This window comes from Lepidothrix coronata, unplaced genomic scaffold (genome assembly GCF_001604755.1).
Source record: "Lepidothrix coronata isolate B3197 unplaced genomic scaffold, Lepidothrix_coronata-1.0 Scaffold13, whole genome shotgun sequence".
NCBI classification, from domain to species: Eukaryota; Metazoa; Chordata; class Aves; order Passeriformes; family Pipridae; genus Lepidothrix; species Lepidothrix coronata.
The window spans coordinates 8,933,362-8,952,835 of record NW_016690193.1 but is presented as its reverse complement, the minus strand read 5'-3'; the positions used below and the strand labels follow the sequence as shown (position 1 = coordinate 8,952,835).

Genomic DNA, 19,474 nt, shown 5'->3' with positions numbered 1-19,474 from the left:
AAATGTTTTGACTATATATATACATATATATATGTATATACACCCTTAAATGTTTATATATTTCTATAAATATCCCAAGGTAACTTCTTAATAAATAATTACGTGGAGCGGGTATTATTGTTGGAATAAATCTGAATGCTCTATTATAGTTACTGCTGAAAGGAGGGTTTTGCTCTTTCAGTGGTTTTAGAAATAAGCAAGTAGGATGTTTTTTGTTTTAGACTATTCCAAGCTGACTATTCTAGTAGCTTTAATTTATGTTTTATCAGTACTTACTCAAATTAACCCCCCTATATACACAGTGTTTTCTAACACATTTTCTTCATATACCACTTCTACATCAGATGTAAATATACGGGATGCTTCTGGTACATTTTATTTTTAGACTACAGATGGTAGTGGAGCTTGGATGGTGTAGCTATTGAATAGAATTACATACACAAAGACACTAGTGTAATTTTTGAAAGTGAAGGAGATGTCTTCCTTTGCTCAATACTGTAGAGGAACAGTGGAGTATATTCATGTAATTGAAAAAATACAAAATGACATTTCCATGGAGGATGAACAGCCTGAAGGTATAAATGGTTTGTAGATGTATTTATAGCATTTCTTATAGACTATTCCACAGAATTATTTTTGGCTTTCATAGTATCAGGTTATATTAGATGCCTGTTTACAGAAGAAAAACTGTAGATACCATTGTACAACAGAAATAGATTTTAAAGCAATTTCACTTGTATTACTTCAATCTTTACCTTTTAGCTCTGTATGTTTCATCTACCTCGTTCTGTAATAATTTTGATAACTAAGGATATTCAAATGTATGCAAACACATCTCTGTAATTTGTGAATACATTTCTGTACTGTGAACTGAAACCATTTAGAGTCATATTCAGTAAAATAATTTGATTCACTCACTTCCAAGCCCTGGGAGGTTACAAGAGAGTTTAATGAAGATCCATTAGTTGAAGACTGTGAAAACAGTTGTGTAGATTTAACTTTGCTGCATTTGATATGTGCACTCATGATCTAGTTTATGTAGCAGAACTATTGATGTTTTTAAACTAGAAGTATATATCCATTGCTTTCAAGATAAATTGCAGTACTTTGCAATTAGTATGTATCACAAGGCACTTTAAAATGTTGGCTGAGATAAAGAAATAATGTGTTTGTAGGAGGACTCCATGAATTTTAGAAAGAACAGAATTGAATAGCTGTTAAAAATATTTCATGCTTATTTACTATTAAGAATAAACTATAATCTAGTTTCCAGTTTGAGGTATTTAGGAATCCTGCTCACTAATGAAATATGCTAAATCGTGTGTTAAACAGATTACCACTGCTTTATGATCCTTTCAGATAGCCCTTGCCTGAAAAGAATTTTTTTAGATGTCTGAGGAACCCTTTAATAGTGCTTTTTGTTAATTATCTGATGCTGTGCTTCAGTGATTCTTTTATTATTTCTCTTTTATAGATTTATCTACTGTGGTAACACCTTCCATGAAAGAGCCTTGTCCTGTACAATTCACAGACTTGGCTCCTAACTCAGATTAAGTGGGTAGTACACATCTGCTTCTCTAGTTAGGGCTCTCAAATTGTTTCAGTATTTATTTCTAAAGAATCATCAAATGGATTCTAAATTGTATAGCTATTTTCAAAAGAGGCTATAGAAAGGATTTTTATTGAGACCAAACCCAGTGCATAATGCGAGATTTTGCTTGCCTTCAATAGCAGTCTAAGCCCTTGCTCCTGACACCTTTGCTTTATGCCTTACTGTTACATCTATAGAGTCACCAAATCTTGAATTGTTATAAGTTAAAGTAAAAAGTTGTTTTTTGGTTTTTTTTTAACATGGCCACGTCCTGAATTCTGGTAGCCATTCAGACACGCGAATAATTATGTCAGAAAAGTGGAAATATGGCACCGGGTGACAGTGACTGGCTAGAGGTACAGCATCAGAGCTATTGCCTGATGAAGTTTCCTAGTTTACCACAGAGATTAAGTAGAAGACTTGTAAAAATCTAATGGAGGTAGTTATTAAGAATATGAAATTTGAAATCACATATTACTGTTTAGTGGTGAGGGAAAACGAAATAGCTTAATAAATCCCTTAAAAAAACCCCAAACAACAGAGACTGTAAAGAAGAAAAAAAAAAAGGCTATACATAGTTTTTCCTGAATAGAAGAATGATATTTTAAATGTTGAAAGTTGCTTTTTGACCCATTTTTATTTAAATTGCTCATATTTAAAAACCTGTTTATCTTCTGTAGAATTATAAATGTAAAGAATGTAAAGACCTACTCCATTTAAAATTTACTTTGTAATGTCAACTTTTTTTAATGCAACTTCTTTTCTGCAGTTACAGATGTTGGTAGCTATGAGTTGGGACACGGGTGAATACTCAGAAGTGACTGAAATTGTAGATTTATTACAAGCTAATGACTGCAGAACACCTGTAGTCCCGTCTGTATTTCCAGACTACAGGGTTCTCTATGCGTTCTCTCCATCTGGAGACCAGAAGTGTGTCACATAAACATGAATCTAATGATCCAAGAGAAACTCTGGAATAAACATTACAAAGTCAATTCTTAATGGAGTAGGTCTTCACATTCTTTACATTTGTATTTTTATAGAAGATATTCTTATGGTTTGAGTTTTCTTTTTCTTTTATTTTTTCCCTAGTGGCTACTTAAATCTGCTTGGAACTTTTGCAGGTTTGGTATATTTGTGGTTGTTAGCTTGTAACAGTGAAATATCTTTAAATACTTCAAAACTGAAGCATTTGAGGTTTGCCTTTAATTTCAGTATAGTAAGCTCAAAGAAGCATTCATAGATGGTTTCTCTGAGTCAAGATAGATAACTGACTTAAAAAATTAATGTGCTCTATATATTGTGTGCAATATATGATTTCAAATTTCGTGTATTCTTTACAAAATGTATTTTATAATTCAATTTTATTACAAGTGCATTTCTTGATAATTTTCATTATTCTAGGCTTCTTCAAAATACAGATATATTTATATTTCTGATTCGTTAGATACTTACATGAATTGTCTACTGGATTCTGGTTTAATTGCTTAAAAAAATTTAAAAGCTGAAGTTGATTACTGTAAAATAAAATTCTGATTAAAATACCCTTTTTAACATAAAAATACATAATGAAATACTGAAATTAAAGTTCTCCAAGAGACAAAAATAGAATCATACAATCATTAGGATTGGTGAAGTCTTCTAAAATTGTCAAGTACAACCATTAACTGCGCACTGCCAAGCCCACCACTAAACCATGTCCCTAAGTGCCACATTTACACATCTTTTAAATACCTCCAGAGATGGTGGCTCAACCCCGTCCCTGGGCAGCCTGTTCCAGTTGTTGACAACCCTTTCAGGGAAGAATTTTTTCCTAATATCCAATCTAAAACTTCCCTGATGGAACTTGAGGCCATTTCCTTTTTGTCCTCTCACTTTTTAGCTGGGAGGAAAGACCAACCACTTCCCCTGCTACAACCTCCTCTCAGGTAGTTGAAGGAAGTCATAAAGTCCCCTCTGAGCCTCCTCCATGCTAAAGACCACCAGCTCCCTCATCTGCTTCTCATAAGTGCTTCAAGACTCTCATCGACTTCGTTGCCATTCAATGGACTCACTCCAGCACCTCAGTGTCCTTCCTATAGTGATGGGGTCCACAACTGAACACAATATTCAAGGTGCAGTGTCACCAGTGCTGTACCCTATAGCATGTTGTTTGCAAGAATAATCATCTCGGTGTGTGAGATAATAGGTGAGAGAATTTTCAGGAAGATGCATTTCTGCTGTTACAGGTCTGCAGATGTTTCTTTCCCCTTGTTGCCCAATTAGAGAATCCAGAAGTCAGTTCTGACACAGCCAGCATGTCTCTAAATTATGATTTTGTGTATTTAGGAAAGGATAATATAATGCTTAACTGTTTGCTAGTGATATATTACTATTGTGAATGTTATAGTAGTCTTAAGACTACTTTGGACTCACCAATCTGAGCCCAAAATAACTGTGTTCTTTGGCAATTTAAATGAACAGGATCTTTTCTGAATTTTCACAGATAAGGAGGGCATTTGACATAGACTATGTGGAGTTTCTCATTTACATCTCTTTCTGAGCTATGGGTAACCTATGTTCTTGTAAACTTTCAAGGAATACCCAAAAGAGAAAACACAAAATAATGGGAATGTTTTTGAAGCAGGGATCACAGATATTTGTGAGGGGGAGAATTTCTTATCATTTAGTCACTTCACAAGTGGCTAGAAAAAGTGTGGCTCAGTGAAGATGATTGTTTTAAAGGGAGTGGAGAAAGAATGAGTGAAGTACTTTGAAACTGTGAAAAAAAGAGATCAGCTTTACTGCTTTAGTGGGTTTGTTCCAGAGAAAGAATAAAGACCAGCAGATTTAGTTTTGTTTTTTGAGCATTTATTGTGACTTACATTATCAGTACCCAGAATAGGAGGTACCATGTTATGAATCAGTATAAATGCATTTTTATGTCCTTTTTTAAAAAACTTAATTGCAGCAGTGAGCAAAAGTACAGTATTTTATGTGTCAGGTGGTTAGAAGTCGGTGTTAGACGTTTCTTGGCTTATCAGAACTTTTGTCCACATAACTGCAACCATTGCAGGGCAACTGGACACTCAGTGCTGATGTACCAGAGCTTAGTAATATAAACCACTAGGAAAAATGGTGCATCTGAACAGAAACCTGATAAGAAACTTTACACAATTGTCCCTGATTCATCGGTATGGAGATTTCTGAGCACTCGTGAGAGCAGGCTTCTTGGGTAGAAGCAAGCTCCATACATACAGACACCTTAATTATTGCAGCACTTGCTCACCAGTCAGAAACCAGACTGGTTCCCAGGATGTTCAGGGATTTGAATCTAAACTTCTGATTACTTCCTTGGCCACCTACCGAGAAACCTACTGTCTAGCCTTCTTACTGAAGTTGTAGATTCATGTGGCCACATGGAACAAGTATTCAGGAAGATTCCTTTTGTGAACATCCAACTGTAGCTATCCATTCTGTTTTTTATGCTATGTAGTGAATCTTAAATGGCAGATACAGTCCCTGGGAAAAGAAACAAAAATATGAGATTCTTCTTTTTCAGAACATCCCCATTAGATTGCTGAGGTAGGCTCTTTCTTGTTAATGCTCTGATTTTTATTTATGAATTTCAGATTGTTAGCTGCACAATGATTCATTTTCTCGTTGAAATTAAAAGGTGTTTATTCTTAGTATGTATGTTACATAATAAGATAGGGATGTCTTGTTACATATCCACAGCAGTGTGGATTCAAACCATCTGTGGCTGAGGATAGTCTGTATGTACAGATGCAAATTTTGAATGCTGATCACTTTACAATTTAGTCAAAAAATAACCATTATCACTGTTAATTGTAATTAAACATTTATCTGGATTCCATGCTAGCTGACAACATCAGCTGAGTGTTTAGGTGTTCAGCCTTGTTGTCCTCCCTACTGTTACTAGAAATTTTGGTGCTGGGATTCTGCTCATATCTTTAGACCCAACACACTTCTCAATGAGAAATCCTGCTTTAGGAGGTGAGAAATCGTCATCTTTCGAAATGGAGAAGTAAAGACATTGATGATCTTTAGGTATCTTCAGGAATTGTGTGGCTTACCAAAGCAGGTAAATATGAGTCATTCCCTCCAAGGGGTCTGCCTAGGGTTATAGCATAGGCATTTGACCTATTTATTAATATTTTAGTTAAAACTTTCAGATAATTTAAATATTTTTCTCCCTCTATTGTCAAAAAATGAAAACTTTGTAGACAAAGGAGTCAGTCAGACTTGCATTTTAAATTACAGGAACTAAACTACTCATGGGATACACAAAGCATAGCTGAAGTTTCAGTAAGTGCAAACACAATATCTAGCTGGTTCTTATTTTGCCCATCAGAAATGAATCAAAACTCTGGAGGAAGGAAATAGAGTTTAAGTCTGAAAACTTTGTCCTTAACCTTTTTTTTCCCTTTCATTTTACTAGGAGTGGAAAATTAGGAATATGTCAGAGTGCACTTAGAAGATTGTGGAATAATGATAATTTACTGTGGTTTCTGCCACAGAACTCCTGTTAAGAGTATTCCTGTGTTATGTCTTGCTAGTCTTTATTTCCTTTTGTATTCCCAATAAAAATTATGTTCTGGCTAATGTCTGTTTTTGGGAGCGCTAGCTGTAAATTAACTTACAGAAGAGATGATGAGAAGCTTTTCTTAATTGCTTTTCCAAATTTGAATTATAAATGAATAGATCTATTAGTAATAATTGAATCAATTTTTTGGATATTAATTGCTTCCTTAGAATATGAGAAGAACAAATCCATATTCATCTATAAAAGTCCCTAATTACATTCCGTAATTTTTCAGCAGAGCAACTTATTTGTCATTTACAGTATAAGTTCTTAGAGAAATAATAGATGTTTAAAAGCATTATATACTTTGGAAGTGCATTTTGTAACAGTGATATTTTTCTATTTGTTGGAATTTAATTAACATGACATTATTGTAGCCAGATATATGGACACATGGCATATAGGCAAATAACCTATTGCAAGCTTAGTGTCCTGAATATTAAAAGCTATGTAAAGCTGAACATTATCAAGTTGTTAAAGCTAAGATCAGACCTGCATCTTTAGAAGCTGTTTGTATGACATTCTAGGAATTCAGCTGATACAGTAATAAAGAGATGATTTCTGGCAAGCCTTAATAAAGACGTGATTTCTGACAAACCTTACATAACTATATTGCTCATGTCTAGAGTCTCCTCACCATAGTAGAAGCCTTCACCAATTTTCAATAGCAGTGTGATTGAGCTGTACAGTCAATGTTTTCACTTAAATTATGGGGAAAAAAATGCCCTAACTTTCATAATTATGACAATATTTTAGTAAATGTGAATTCGATAAAAAATCAGATTGATGCCTATTTTGTGCTTAAGACAATAGCTCTGGAAATACATCAATCCCACAGTGGGATTTGTCACTTGTTATGTTTTTGGTGTGAAAATTGTACTGTTTCAAAGATGCTTATTTTAGCAGAAATGGAAAGAAATATGCGGTGTCATCAGTGCAAGGCTACGTACCATAAGTGAGCTGACATAAAGCAGCCACATTTTGTCAAGGATAGCTAGGAGATGTATTAAAGAAGTAAAGACTTAATGCCATGTATTTCCTGATATAACTGAGTTACATGCTTAGAGGAAATCAATGGTACTTTTTCTGGAATAAATTTATTCATTTTCATCATAGTTTAAGATCAGACCATAGTTTAAGTCAGCCATGTCCCTCCACTGTAAGGGGAGTCCAGTTCTTCCCCAGCATGAAGAACTTCAGACTATGGTTTTGAAAAATGTCTTTCTTGTGGTTTAGCCTTTATTTCCCGTGAAAATTGTCCATTGGTCAGTTCCAAGTATCAAGTAAAACTGGCTTTAAAAAAAGGGCAAGTAATTTCCCTGCTTTTATAAATATCTAATTATTTTAGTCCTTTCAAAGCTGGGAAAATAGCTAATGCAATCCGTAAGTTTGCCATTTTTAAAAAACAGGTTAAAAATAAAAACAGAAGATCATGCAAAGTAGATTAGTAAAATGTACATACTATGTACTTTATAGCATGGGGTTGACTACAGCATGTGATACTCAAAGAAAAAAAAAAGAGAAAGAAGTGCTTTTTACATCTTCTATCAACATTTCTTTCTGTGTTTTTGTCCTCTGTGTTGCTAAGTGTTAGTCCAGGAAGCCACTGACCCTTCAGTTAATTAACTTTTTTGCCTTCCAAAAATCTGCATTTTTGTATCAGTGGTTTATTTGGTCTCTCCCTTGCTGTTATAAGATGGTTTCACAACAAAAATATTGGAAAAAGGGAGGCCACGTGACACAGATAAGATGAGGAACTTCTGTAGGGAGTTTGTGGCTGAGAGAGAACAAGTCCATCAGGTCAGAGAGTGATAATGTGAGTTAGTGTCATTGGTAAGACCATGAATGTTGAGCATGCCTTTGAATATAAAGATGGTCTTGTGATTTGGGCACCTGTGGCTCTGGGGGCTTACTCACCCTTCTTAGATAGTAGCCCCAGACACAGTCCCATAGCCATTCTTGCTATGTAATGATTATATACCTCACCTGAGGTGATCAAAAGTTACATGCAGGACATGATAACCATTGAGGCAGCAAATACTAAAAGATAACATTGGTTCTGTAAGAACTGATTGTGTGTCCTGGTTTCCATTTGACCTTCATATTGTCCTAAAGGCAAAGTATGAAAGTACCATCGCTTACTTGCAAAGGTGGGTTCTGGCTGTAACATTTTGCCAAAATGTAACATATTACCAAAACCATGTTTTATGGCTTGCTAAATTTTGATGTAATTGTCAAAACACACCTTCAGAGTTCCAAGAACTTGGGAAAAGAAATAACCTTTTCAATGGGAATGGTTTCATGATCTCCCCCATTCACCCTTTTTCCTGAAACCTGTTTTCTGCTTGATATTGAACTCAGCATCCTTATATGATTCCAGATTTCTCTTCCTTATGTTTTTTTTATTTCATTGACCTATTCACTTTTGCAAAGCAGTTACCTGAAGATAGGCCATATTCCAGTATTGCTACCCTAGTGTCTCCAACCAGGGAACATTTGGGGAAGAGGTACTTGGACAAGTAACTTAAGTGATTATCTCTTCAGTTTTACTAAGGGCTGGCATTACATTCTGCCTGACTTTAAGCAGAGGAAGTATTTGATGTGGAATCTAAAGTAAATTGGAGGAGGATACTGAATATACTCTCATTAATTTTGACTCCAACTCTGTTATCCTAGTTCAGTAATTTTTTTTGCTGTACTTGCTTCCTATTTGTATAGAGTTGTTGTAATTGGATTTATTCTGGATTACTTGTTGTGTTTTTATGGCTGACTTGCTGTAGAAGTAAAAGGAAGAATACATCTTTTCATATGTCTTATGCTGTAATTAACAAAATGCTACTTTTCTGTCTGCATTGAATTATTACCGTATTAATTATTCCATCACTTTTCTGCTCTGTTGATAATCTTGTGTATTTGTTTTGCTCAGCTGAATATATTATTAAGAGGAAAATAAAACTAAATATAGTCACTGCTCAGACTATATTTAATCATACTTAGCACTGCAACGTCATGCATCAAAACTGCAGCTAATGATCAACTTGGTTCTTGTTTTCTGGGTACTTGCACAGTTAGCGGTCTTATGTTAGTATCCTCTGGCAGGTCAAATAAAGATGTGATTAGAAGCTTACTTTTGATAATGAAGAATAGAAGAAACAACATTTTTGTTCAGAAAATGTATATGCAAATAAATGCTCTCAGGCACATGGTGTGATTCTTAGGGTGCAGGGATAAAAGTCAATGATCCTTGTGGGTCCCTTCCAACTCAGAATGTTCTGTGATTCTGTGATATTTTATAAGCAGATGTAAAAAATGGGAAATTTCTGAAATATAACTGAATACTGGGCAGTAACATGCTAAAGTGAAGAACATAGGGAAACAGAATTCTAATTGTTTATAGCTTTCTTCCTTGATAAAAAAAGGATTCTGATAGGGATAAAAAAAATAGTGTTGGAATATATAGATCTACCTGAAAGACACCGTGGAGATGGGAGAAGGCAGAAGTTGATCGTTTCTAGTGAGAGCTTAAATTGGCAGATGCTTTTCTATATTACAGTCATGTAGGCATGGCTACTCAAGAAGAATGCAAATTTAGTAATAAGCAACAAACAAAATTATTACACTCTTTTAGTACAGCCAAAAATCACTATTTTTTAGCTGGAATTGTACTTGAAAAATGAGTGTGGAGGATTACTAAAGGACCAGCTACAAAAAGAACCCCCCTAAAACTCACAAAGCAGAAATAGAGGCCTAGAAGCAAGTACAATTTATATATAAAGACACAGTCATACCAATCACTTACCTGCATATTTTACTTTTACTAAAATCTCATCTGAGTAATAATTTCTCAGTAAATTCAGTGACACTGTTCACCACTTAATGCTGAGTAGGAAGAACCCAGTTGTATCTTAGTAAACAGTTAAGGGAAAATGCTTTGAAGTTGGAAATACCAGTGTTTGAGGATTACTGTCAGAGAGTGGCAATTGTTAAAAGAATATAGCAGTGAGTAGTTTCTTACCAATACAACAGCTGCATTTTTTTCCTGGTGACAGTCAGCTGCTTGCAGTGCAGCATGCTGTACAAGCAGCAGGCCAACCCCCTCCACAACCTTGGTAGGTTTTTTGTGCGGTGTTTCTTGTTTAAATTGCATGTTTCTAGATAATTGTTAACAAATTTCTAAAACTATTTTTAGCTTTAGATCCGGCTAAAGATCCATGTTTGAAGATGAAATGTAGTCGCCATAAAGTCTGTGTTGCACAGGATCAACAAACTGCTGTTTGCATTAGTCACCGAAGGCTTACGCACAGGTAAATACTTCAAAAGTTAATCCTGTAGACATTTTTTATAGTGTTCATGACTGACTTTTAAACCATAAATCCATTATAATTAGTTTAGTTACTTAAACACATATAAGAAGAGTAGAGGTGGATTTTAGGAGTAATTATCTATGCATAGTTTGTTTATAATGTTTAATATTTGATTTTTTCAATAGGCTGGTAAACTAGAAGGGGTACATATTTAAATATTGCAAGCGTCTGGTACAAATACATTTAGGGAAATACCCACTGTGCCAGTAGCAAAATAAAGTGATTATGATAATGTCCTGCTGCTGTACATTACTTTGACATCATCACTTCTTATACAAAGCTAGAGAACTCAAAACTGCCTCTTAAAGTCTAGGTAGTAGCCTGATACAGTGCAAGTTGTTTGAGGCTGGGGTTTTTTCCCCCCTTTTTTCTCTTCATCTGTGCATTCCAATTTTATTTGCATACTGGCCTGGTTAAATATAAGGAGAAAATACGTGATAAATTAATATACTTTTGGAGCTTTATCTGGGGCAGAAATACAAATATGTAGGGCCTGAACCGTACATTTAGTTGTGTCATGATTTTTGTGTGCTGAGAAGATGGAGTCAAGTTGCACTTTGGCTTGAGATTATTAGGTTTTTTTGCACTTCCTTGTGCCAAATGAGACATAGGAGAATGGCTAAATTTCGATAACTTGATTTAACTGTCTGCTACAGTGCTCAGTAGGGGCTGAAAAGATGTAAAGGAAATAAAAGACTTCCTTGTCTGTTGGAAGAGGATTATTTCAAGTACAGTTTCATCAATGATGTAAGAAATGTTGTTCTGAGGGTCTAGTTATGTTAAATACATCCATCTGGAACTTTTCAAACAAGCAAGATAGTACATAATCAAAGGAAAAGTTTAAAGTGTTCTTAATCTGCAGCTGAAGTTAATAACAAAAAACTTGACAGTATTTGCAGAGTTATACTGTTTATATTAAACAATCTCAGTGTAGAACTAGGCATTTTAGTTTGATAAAATACCATATAAGTTGCAAGAACTATCAGACAAAGCTAGGTAGTCTAATTTCAACTGCACGCAAAGTGTCAGGAGTATGTCAGTGTTAACTGTCCAAGAAAACACAATAATTTGAAATTTCTAAGAGTCATTGAAAACAGTGGAAAAAACTGACATCTCCAAGTTAAGTATACATGCAATAGATGAGGACTGAAAACTTTTTTAGCTTAGATGAAGGTATGTACTGTGGTTGCATTAAGAAACTTTTTGACATCAGTCTTCATCCCTGTATTATTCCTCCCACAGTTCTTGGTACTCTTTTAGAAAGGTAGTATTTTAAGAGGTAAAACTCGTCTGAATATAATACAGTAGATAATGTGAAACTTTGGAATGGCACCAACTTGGTGATTGTAAAAAACACTGTAAGTCTAGTCTTGTAAGCTAGATGAAGCCAAGAGAGGGATTTCCCAAGCTTAGATCTTCCTGTTCCTCCAGTTTATCACATACAAGGAGAAATAATTTTTTTTGTTCTTTCTTTCTAAAAATGTTTTCTTCATGCAGTCTCTGACCTTACTGTATATGGTGGGATAAGAGTATGAATAGCATATACACAAGCAGTCATGTCTGCTGGGTCTGTTTACCGCTATTAATTTCTTTAGCCCAACATGTTATTCCTTTGCTGGTATCTATAATTTGTATATTGATTTTCAACAGAGCCATCTGTTTTTCAGAGTTCCCAAAGGACTACTCCACTCTTTATAAGTCTTGATAAAAATTTGATAAGAATGGTTATATTATCAACTGTCCAGTTATATTAAGTGCCTGTATCCATTTCTAGCATATCAGTTGTGCACAATCTGTTGGGAATAAATATTTGCAAAATATAATCCCAGTAATTTTTCCTTTTTGCTTAGTTTGTGTGTGTGCACACGTGGTGTTCTTCAAAGACTGGATAATGTAAATAAGTAAGAAAAGACAGCTGGAGGTGTTTTCTGGAAAAACAGTTGAGACCTTTTTGATGAATTACTGAGAACTCTTCATGGAAAAGAACTTGCCCGTAGATTTCAATTTGGACATATTTGCTGTATAGATCCATAGATGTTCCAGAGATTATTCCCAAGACTCTTGTGCAGAAAAAGTATTTTTAAGCCTGTGAATTGATACAGTGTCAAAGACGATCCTCAAGAGGCAGACAGGGAAGAGTAGACTTTGCATACCTCCAAGATAAATAAAAAGTTTATGGGCACCTTTGAACTACCCTGGAGAAAGAAGCATGAAGTACAGTTACAGCTGAATAGATTTTTCTGGGCTGTCATCAAGTTGAAATGCTCAGATTTATAGTAAAATTATCTATTATTAGTAGCAGCATTCCCAAGCAGTCCTGTTTCCTGGTTCATAAACTTCTGTATATAAATTCTGTTACCTTTTTTAGGTAATTGCATAAATACAGAGGTTGCTAACGAGTGATCTCTGATAATTGTATCAAGTGGAGAAATCAATTTAGTAATTTCTTTTGTTGTTTGTAAGAAATCGACTTGCAGAAAAAAACAGGTGGGCGTAGACATTGTTATTCAGTCCGTGCTCCCAGGTGTTCTTATCTGTACAGTACAATCTCCAAACTATTGTAGCCCTATATGGATTGCTGAGGGCACTTCAGTACCACATAGTGAAGCATGGGTGGATGTCCCAGCCATCTGCAAGGCTGTTAGTGACATGATATGACAAGGTCCCAGTAGGATTAATTAATGTGAACAGCACACTTTAGTGATGATTCTGCTTGTGCTTTCAGAACTATTAACCTTTTTATTAGCTTGAGGATCTCAGCACTGTGATCTTGCTGCAGTGTGCTTGCCTTTGAATGGTTTCAAAACTAGCTACTACATATCACTGCCCTTTTCATGGAGTTATGTGGCAGACAAGCCTATGGTTTTGCTGTTTCCTCAGTTTCCATGACAGCTGAGATCATGGTCTTCCCTCAGTTTAATCTCAAGGCTCATTTCCTTTTCTGGTAGACTGCCAAGATGGCAAGTTCTCTTCTAGCTCACTTCTGCGGTTCCATAGCATTCCCAGACAAGAGCTTCCTTTATATACTGTCCTGGAAAGACTGAATAGTATTTGACAAAAAGGTGAAATAAGTATTGTGGATCATTGGTCATGAGAGTAGTTTGGAGTACCAGAGCTTTAGAAATTATGGGGGGCATGCTTAAAGGCGGGAGATTTTTTTTTGGTAGCAGATAGCATCTCTGCTGGCTGAAAGCTGTGTTCTGTGTGCTACCCTCTTAGTACTCTTCTTTCATCCTATGAAAGAAAGAAGATGTACTTGAGGAGGGGAAAACATGCAGAATGTATATATAAATGTTATTTATCCAAGTACTTCCATGTGGATTGCTGTGGGAAAGGAGTAGCTGCCTGCACTAGATTGTATCATAAACAGGTAATTCAAAGTATGGTGTAAAATAGAATTTTTCTTTGCTTCTTTTAAATTTGGGAGTTTGTCATCAACTTTTCCTTTGGCTAAATGGTGTTTTTCTATCCCTTTGTGCTTTCCAGTTTATTGGTTAAGTGATAGGCTTTATGGGGGGAAAAAACCTGTAAAGACTCTACATGAAACAGTGAAATGCTTTGGAGTATACCTCATTCAAATACTGATACAACTTGTAGAATATTAGAAAACTAATACTGGGATATGTTGATGTGAATGTTATGGTCACAGGCAGAATTTTCATGATACTAAGAGAAATTGTCTACTTTTTGTATATGCAGAGCAACAGGTGGTAAAGATAAATCCTTGAATCTTCATGTACTTCTTGTTACCATTTTGAGCAAGGAAAGAAGGGATATGTGCTGACACCACAACATGTAGGAGCTCATTAGGGCCATGGAAGATGGTAGCTAAGCAGGCTTAGGAAAGTGGAAAAGTTAATTCAACAGCAAGGTATCACAGATTTTAAGGTCCTGATGAATAGTGTGTTAACCTTCTTTTAGATTTGAAACAGACAATTATAATATTAATTGACACATACTGTAATTTTCAATAAGACTAATATTCTGTGAATCGTAGGCTACTGTATGAAACAAAGCAGTGTATAGGTGAAGTTCTAATTAAGTTCTGAAGATGAAGTAGTTGTGAAACAGTTTTGAGACAAAGATCGTGCTCCAGGGAAAGCCAAGCACGTTTGATATATTAGAACCCAGTGACTAATATTGTACTTAGTGAACCTAGTGGAATCTGAGAAAACAGTCTCTTTTTCTTCTTCTGTAAGTACAAAAAAAGTACTGCATAAAATTGATTTGATACCTGAAATCAGTCAATCCTTAGAGGCATTAAATTATTCAATGCATTAAAGGTGTGTGGACTTTTTCTAGGCACATGTAGATCTGTCTCTTTTAGGAATTCCCCACCCTACCCCCATTGTGAAGGTCCTGCTGTGCTCTTATGACTTTATGTAAAATGTGCCGATCAACAATACAGTTTCCTGCTACAGCAGAAATAGATTGCATTTGTGTCTGCCATGTTATATCCACAGCATGTTAAGATGGAGTAGAAATGTTTAAAGACTTGACAGCTCTTACTTGTGTAAGGACACTGAACTTCCTTTTTCTTCCCATTGGATTTTTTACCTTCTCCAATCATTTATTCTTAGGTTTCAGAGTAGGAAGCAATTGTAACACAATTCAGGCATTTTATATCCAGGTTTTATTTCATGTATTAAGTATAGGAAATCTGTAGGGAATTAGAAACAAGGGATCATTGCTTTTGTAGAACATCTCTTCATTTATGATTTACTTTCTTTCTCTTTGCAGATTATACCTTTTATGCCTTACAGTCATTTATAGTCCTTTCTCTATCTTGTTTTTTGTACTGGTTTTTTCCTTCTTTATGATAGCAGCTTATACCTATGTCATTTTAGTAATGTAGGGAAGGTGTTCATAAGAAGAATATAATTTCCTTGTGTAGAAGTGCACATCTTTTTGGATGTTCTTTACGAGTAACTGATTCCCGGTAAATATTAACAGCAACAGATTCTGATGATACTAGCAATTCTAAAATGCCCCACCCTATTTTATTAAGGTTAAGGTAGGAGAGAAAACTTAATCATGGTAAAAACATTTCAGTTACAGATGATGATCACCTGGAAAATGAGAATTCACTAGTCATGAGTAGAGAGTAATAATAAGAAAGCGTTTATTTAAGTTAAAAGTAAGAAACAAAAAATTATAGTGGCTCTTCTATTAGAGCTCCACAACACAGGTTCCAGAGAAGTGTGCAGAATGGACATCTATAAGTTGCACAGCTGGGTAGAAGGTGAGCAGTATAGAGGGCCTAATGATGAAGAGTTCACTCTCTAAGAATTAGTGACTTAATCTTAAGAGTTCTGTGAAATGAAGTTAAGTTTAGTGACAATGGTCCCCTGCCCCAAGCCTGTGTGTAATAGGACCTGAATTTACTGATTAATAAAAATTTTCTATTATTTTTGCCTGTGGGCTCAGTCTTCAAGTTACCACAGTTTCACTATTAAAGTGTATTAAAGAACGTCACTTTATTATAGACTCACAGAAGCTGATAGTGGTAAAGACGTTACATCACCTAATTTAATTTATTAAGGTAGAGGAGTTGGATAGCTTGATAGATTTTGTGCTAGCACTTGATCTGGTTACAGCTTCCTTTAGGGTTTTGAGTTAAGTGACATTTTAAAGTGCTGATTTAGTTCAAATAATTGGTCGACTAGACCATTATCTTGCCTCAAACTCCTACCCTCTTACAGTTTCTCTGAAAAATGTGGAAAACCATTCTAAATGCATTTTTATATGAGGTAGATTAACAGAAATTCTTCCCTAGATGTGTTCATCTTGGTATTATAACTTGAGGAAAACTTTCCATCTGAGCTTGAAACTGATGAGTGTTGGGCTCTGAAGCATTAGATGGATTAGCCTGGATGATGTGACAGAAGCTCAGAGTAACACTGATTCTACTGAAAAGCAAGCCAAAACCTGTTCTGTTTCCATGGATGTGGGTACTGTGTGGCTAAGATTTTGCTCCCAAGCATAACAAGTGACAAAGTCCAAAAATGTGAGAGGCCTGTTTGAATAAAAATGCACATATGGACATGTGCATACATACGTGCACATACATACATATGAATAAATATGTACACATGCCTATGTATTCTTTTTGTTCATATTGTATGGATACATGTATTCCAGATTTTCAAAATATCATACTTTGGACTATGAGGTACAATAAAAGAAAGAGGTTTTTCAATTTGTTACCGGTAAGTTTTTGATTAAAAAAAGGGGAAAAAAAGCTGTAATTACAAATCTGTAGTTATATTAAATAGTGTGAGCAGTTTTGAAAGAGAGTCAGAACTGACATGGAAGATTCATTTGGTTAGAAAGAAAGGAAAAGAAGAAGGAACAGTATAGCTTTGTAACTTTTCTGTGTCTTTAGGTACTGCAGTGCTTTATTATGATTAAAAAAAAAACAGCCTTTCAAAAAACTGAAGCAAAAAAAAAAGGACTTGCTTTGAGCAGGTTTTGTGAAAGTTGCAAACGCCACTATTTAGGATGTCATCATTTCACATTATAATGCTGCTGAAGAAGGCCAGCTGGTGCAGTTAAGTCCCTTATTGGAAATTTTAGTCGATTCATTACTGTGATTTGTAGTTGTACACAGAAGCACTTAATCATTCTTATCCTCCAAGCTCTATTGAATCTACTGAAGGCTTTCTGGTTCTTTGCATAATTTGTGCTGCCAGTCTGCCAACTTGGCAGTGTTTCAAGCTTGTTGCATTATCTTTGTTTGTTTGCACAGGAAGTGTTGCTGCACGTAGGCTGAATTTATAGTAATTCTTTTGTAAAAGGCTAATGAGCAACACTACTTCGTTCACAATGCTGACATTATATAGCTTTGATTAGTCCAATTACTGTGTAACTATGCATTGTGATCATACTTGCACTCTACAAAGTACTGAAAAGGAAATTTGCTTAGCTGTAGCTTAATTGAACTTGCTGAGAAAATAATTGGGACTCTTATGGACTTAAGAGAGGTGAAAGTTTGAATATTTTGGAGATTTTTATATGCTATGCAATTTAATTTAATAAATTAAGAAAACAAAGGTTCTTTTTTACTCTCTGTTTCATTTCATCAGAAAAGGAAAAAGGTGACTAACACTATGTATCATACGTTTTGCAGATGTTGTGAAGGTCTGTTCATTTTAGTGGGGAGTTATGGATACACATATGGGGCCCCTGGTGGTCTAGTGGTTAGGGTGCAGCACTCTTACTGCTGCGACCTGGGTTCGATTCCCAGCCCCCGGGCAGATGGAGCTCGTCAGCCCTGTAAGGCAATCCATCTAAGAGAAGGTCACTCTAAACAAACCTACGTCCTGAGACCCTCACTGCCACTGTCCAAGCTTGCTCGGCCCCGGCAGATGAACCTCAGGATTAAAGGGTGGGCTCAGTTCAGCGCACGCTGTGTCTCACCTAAAAAATGCACTGCGCAGGCTCGAAGGGTTAATGACCTTTCCCAAATCTTTGCTCGCGAAGACTGGCCATACATATGGATACACAGCTAGAGGAAAACAGGGTCCTCTAATGGAATTCATTCTCTCTATACGGAACTTTTGCTAACACTAGTGGAAGATACATATGTAAATTGCATTGTATATTGCAGTACCAGTGTTGTCCATATCAGCCTTACAATTTATTAAGGTTGTAACTTAGACTCAAAAATTGCTGTCCTTAAGAAATTAAGAAAAAAAGAAACTGCCCCACCCAACGTTTGTCTATAGAAATATAAAATATGAATATTTTAATGTTTGGAGATTTTTTTCTTAGTATGTAATATGTTTTGTAGTAGATCAAAGAAAACTTTAAATAAAGGAGACTTAAACAGAGCTTCTCTATCCTGTTTATTAGCAAAACACGTGTTTTCCACAATACTTTTCCAATTCAAAATCCATGATATACCTTTTTTTAAGGCAAATATGGAGTCCTGTGCTGGACTAATTCATTTGGACTTCAGTTAATTTAGTAAGTCCTGTGCCTACTCATGTTCTACCTGTTCCAGTGCTTGTTCAGATTCTCAGTTTCCTGCACTGGATAATCAGTTGGCATGATGAATTTTCTGTGATCATGAGTGTCCTACTTTCTACAATGAGATTATAAATTAGGATTGAGGGTTTTTAAGGAAAATGGATACCTGCTGAAATATTTGTTTTTGTCTTGCTGACAGTGGCTGAAGGCACTCTCAGTTGTACCACCCACTGAAAAGCAGTTAGTTAGGACACTTTTGTCATAAACTAGATCATAGGAAAGAATGTGATGTTTTATCTAGGAAAGCATTGCTCTTAAAGTGTACAATTTTTATCCAATCCTGGAGGATGTTAATGTGCTGTTCTGTTAATAAAAAATGTTATGTTAGCTTTTGTTGTGTTTTTGTTTTAAAATGGTCTTTTCCCTTACAGTATTCCTGTGAATATACTTAAAAAGATTGCCTTTTTGTTAAAAAATTAAGAATGATGCAGGCAATGCTTATTATAAATGATTTCTCTGTCCTTAACTGTAAAGTTGTGATTATAGTCCATAGCAATAAGAAGCATTATGTACTACTATAAACATGGAAATAATACAAAATTATAAGAATAAAATCTTTGAATATTCCTTTAGTAGAAAAATTAGGCAAAGTCAATTCAGGAAGAGTTCAATGCCCCTTCTTAAAAATACCTGTCAAGCTTGTAATTTGTTTTTATAGTGCTTTAAAAACTAGCTGCCAGTATCAGTTTTCAGTGTACTTTATTAGAATAAATTATCAATTTCAAATTAGCTGATGCAAACATTTCTAATCAGTTAGTGCTTAATTTGGAATTTGTTGTTGGGTTGTGTGTTTACAGGGGGTTTTTTTTTGTCTTTCAGTGTTACTGAAATACTCTTAACACTTGGTAATACAATATAATATATTATATAATATAAATACAATAGAACTTCAGGATGCTTGTA

At 35.2% G+C, this 19,474-nt stretch overlaps 1 protein-coding gene and 1 non-coding gene across 5 annotated transcripts in view; both read left to right on the top strand.

The window, feature by feature from the left end:
* SPOCK3 (sparc/osteonectin, cwcv and kazal-like domains proteoglycan (testican) 3) overlaps positions 1–19,474 on the top strand; it is a 171,926-nt gene that overhangs the window by 67,903 nt on the left and 84,549 nt on the right. For all 4 annotated transcript variants that reach the window (XM_017805989.1, XM_017805988.1, XM_017805990.1 and 1 more), the window contains one exon: positions 10,366–10,480. In XM_017805989.1, coding sequence (XP_017661478.1) covers positions 10,366–10,480 — 115 coding nt within the window. The remainder of the gene's footprint in view (positions 1–10,365; positions 10,481–19,474) is intronic.
* TRNAK-CUU lies at positions 17,722–17,796 on the top strand. Its single transcript has one exon. It is a non-coding gene; the product is annotated as a tRNA-Lys (tRNA).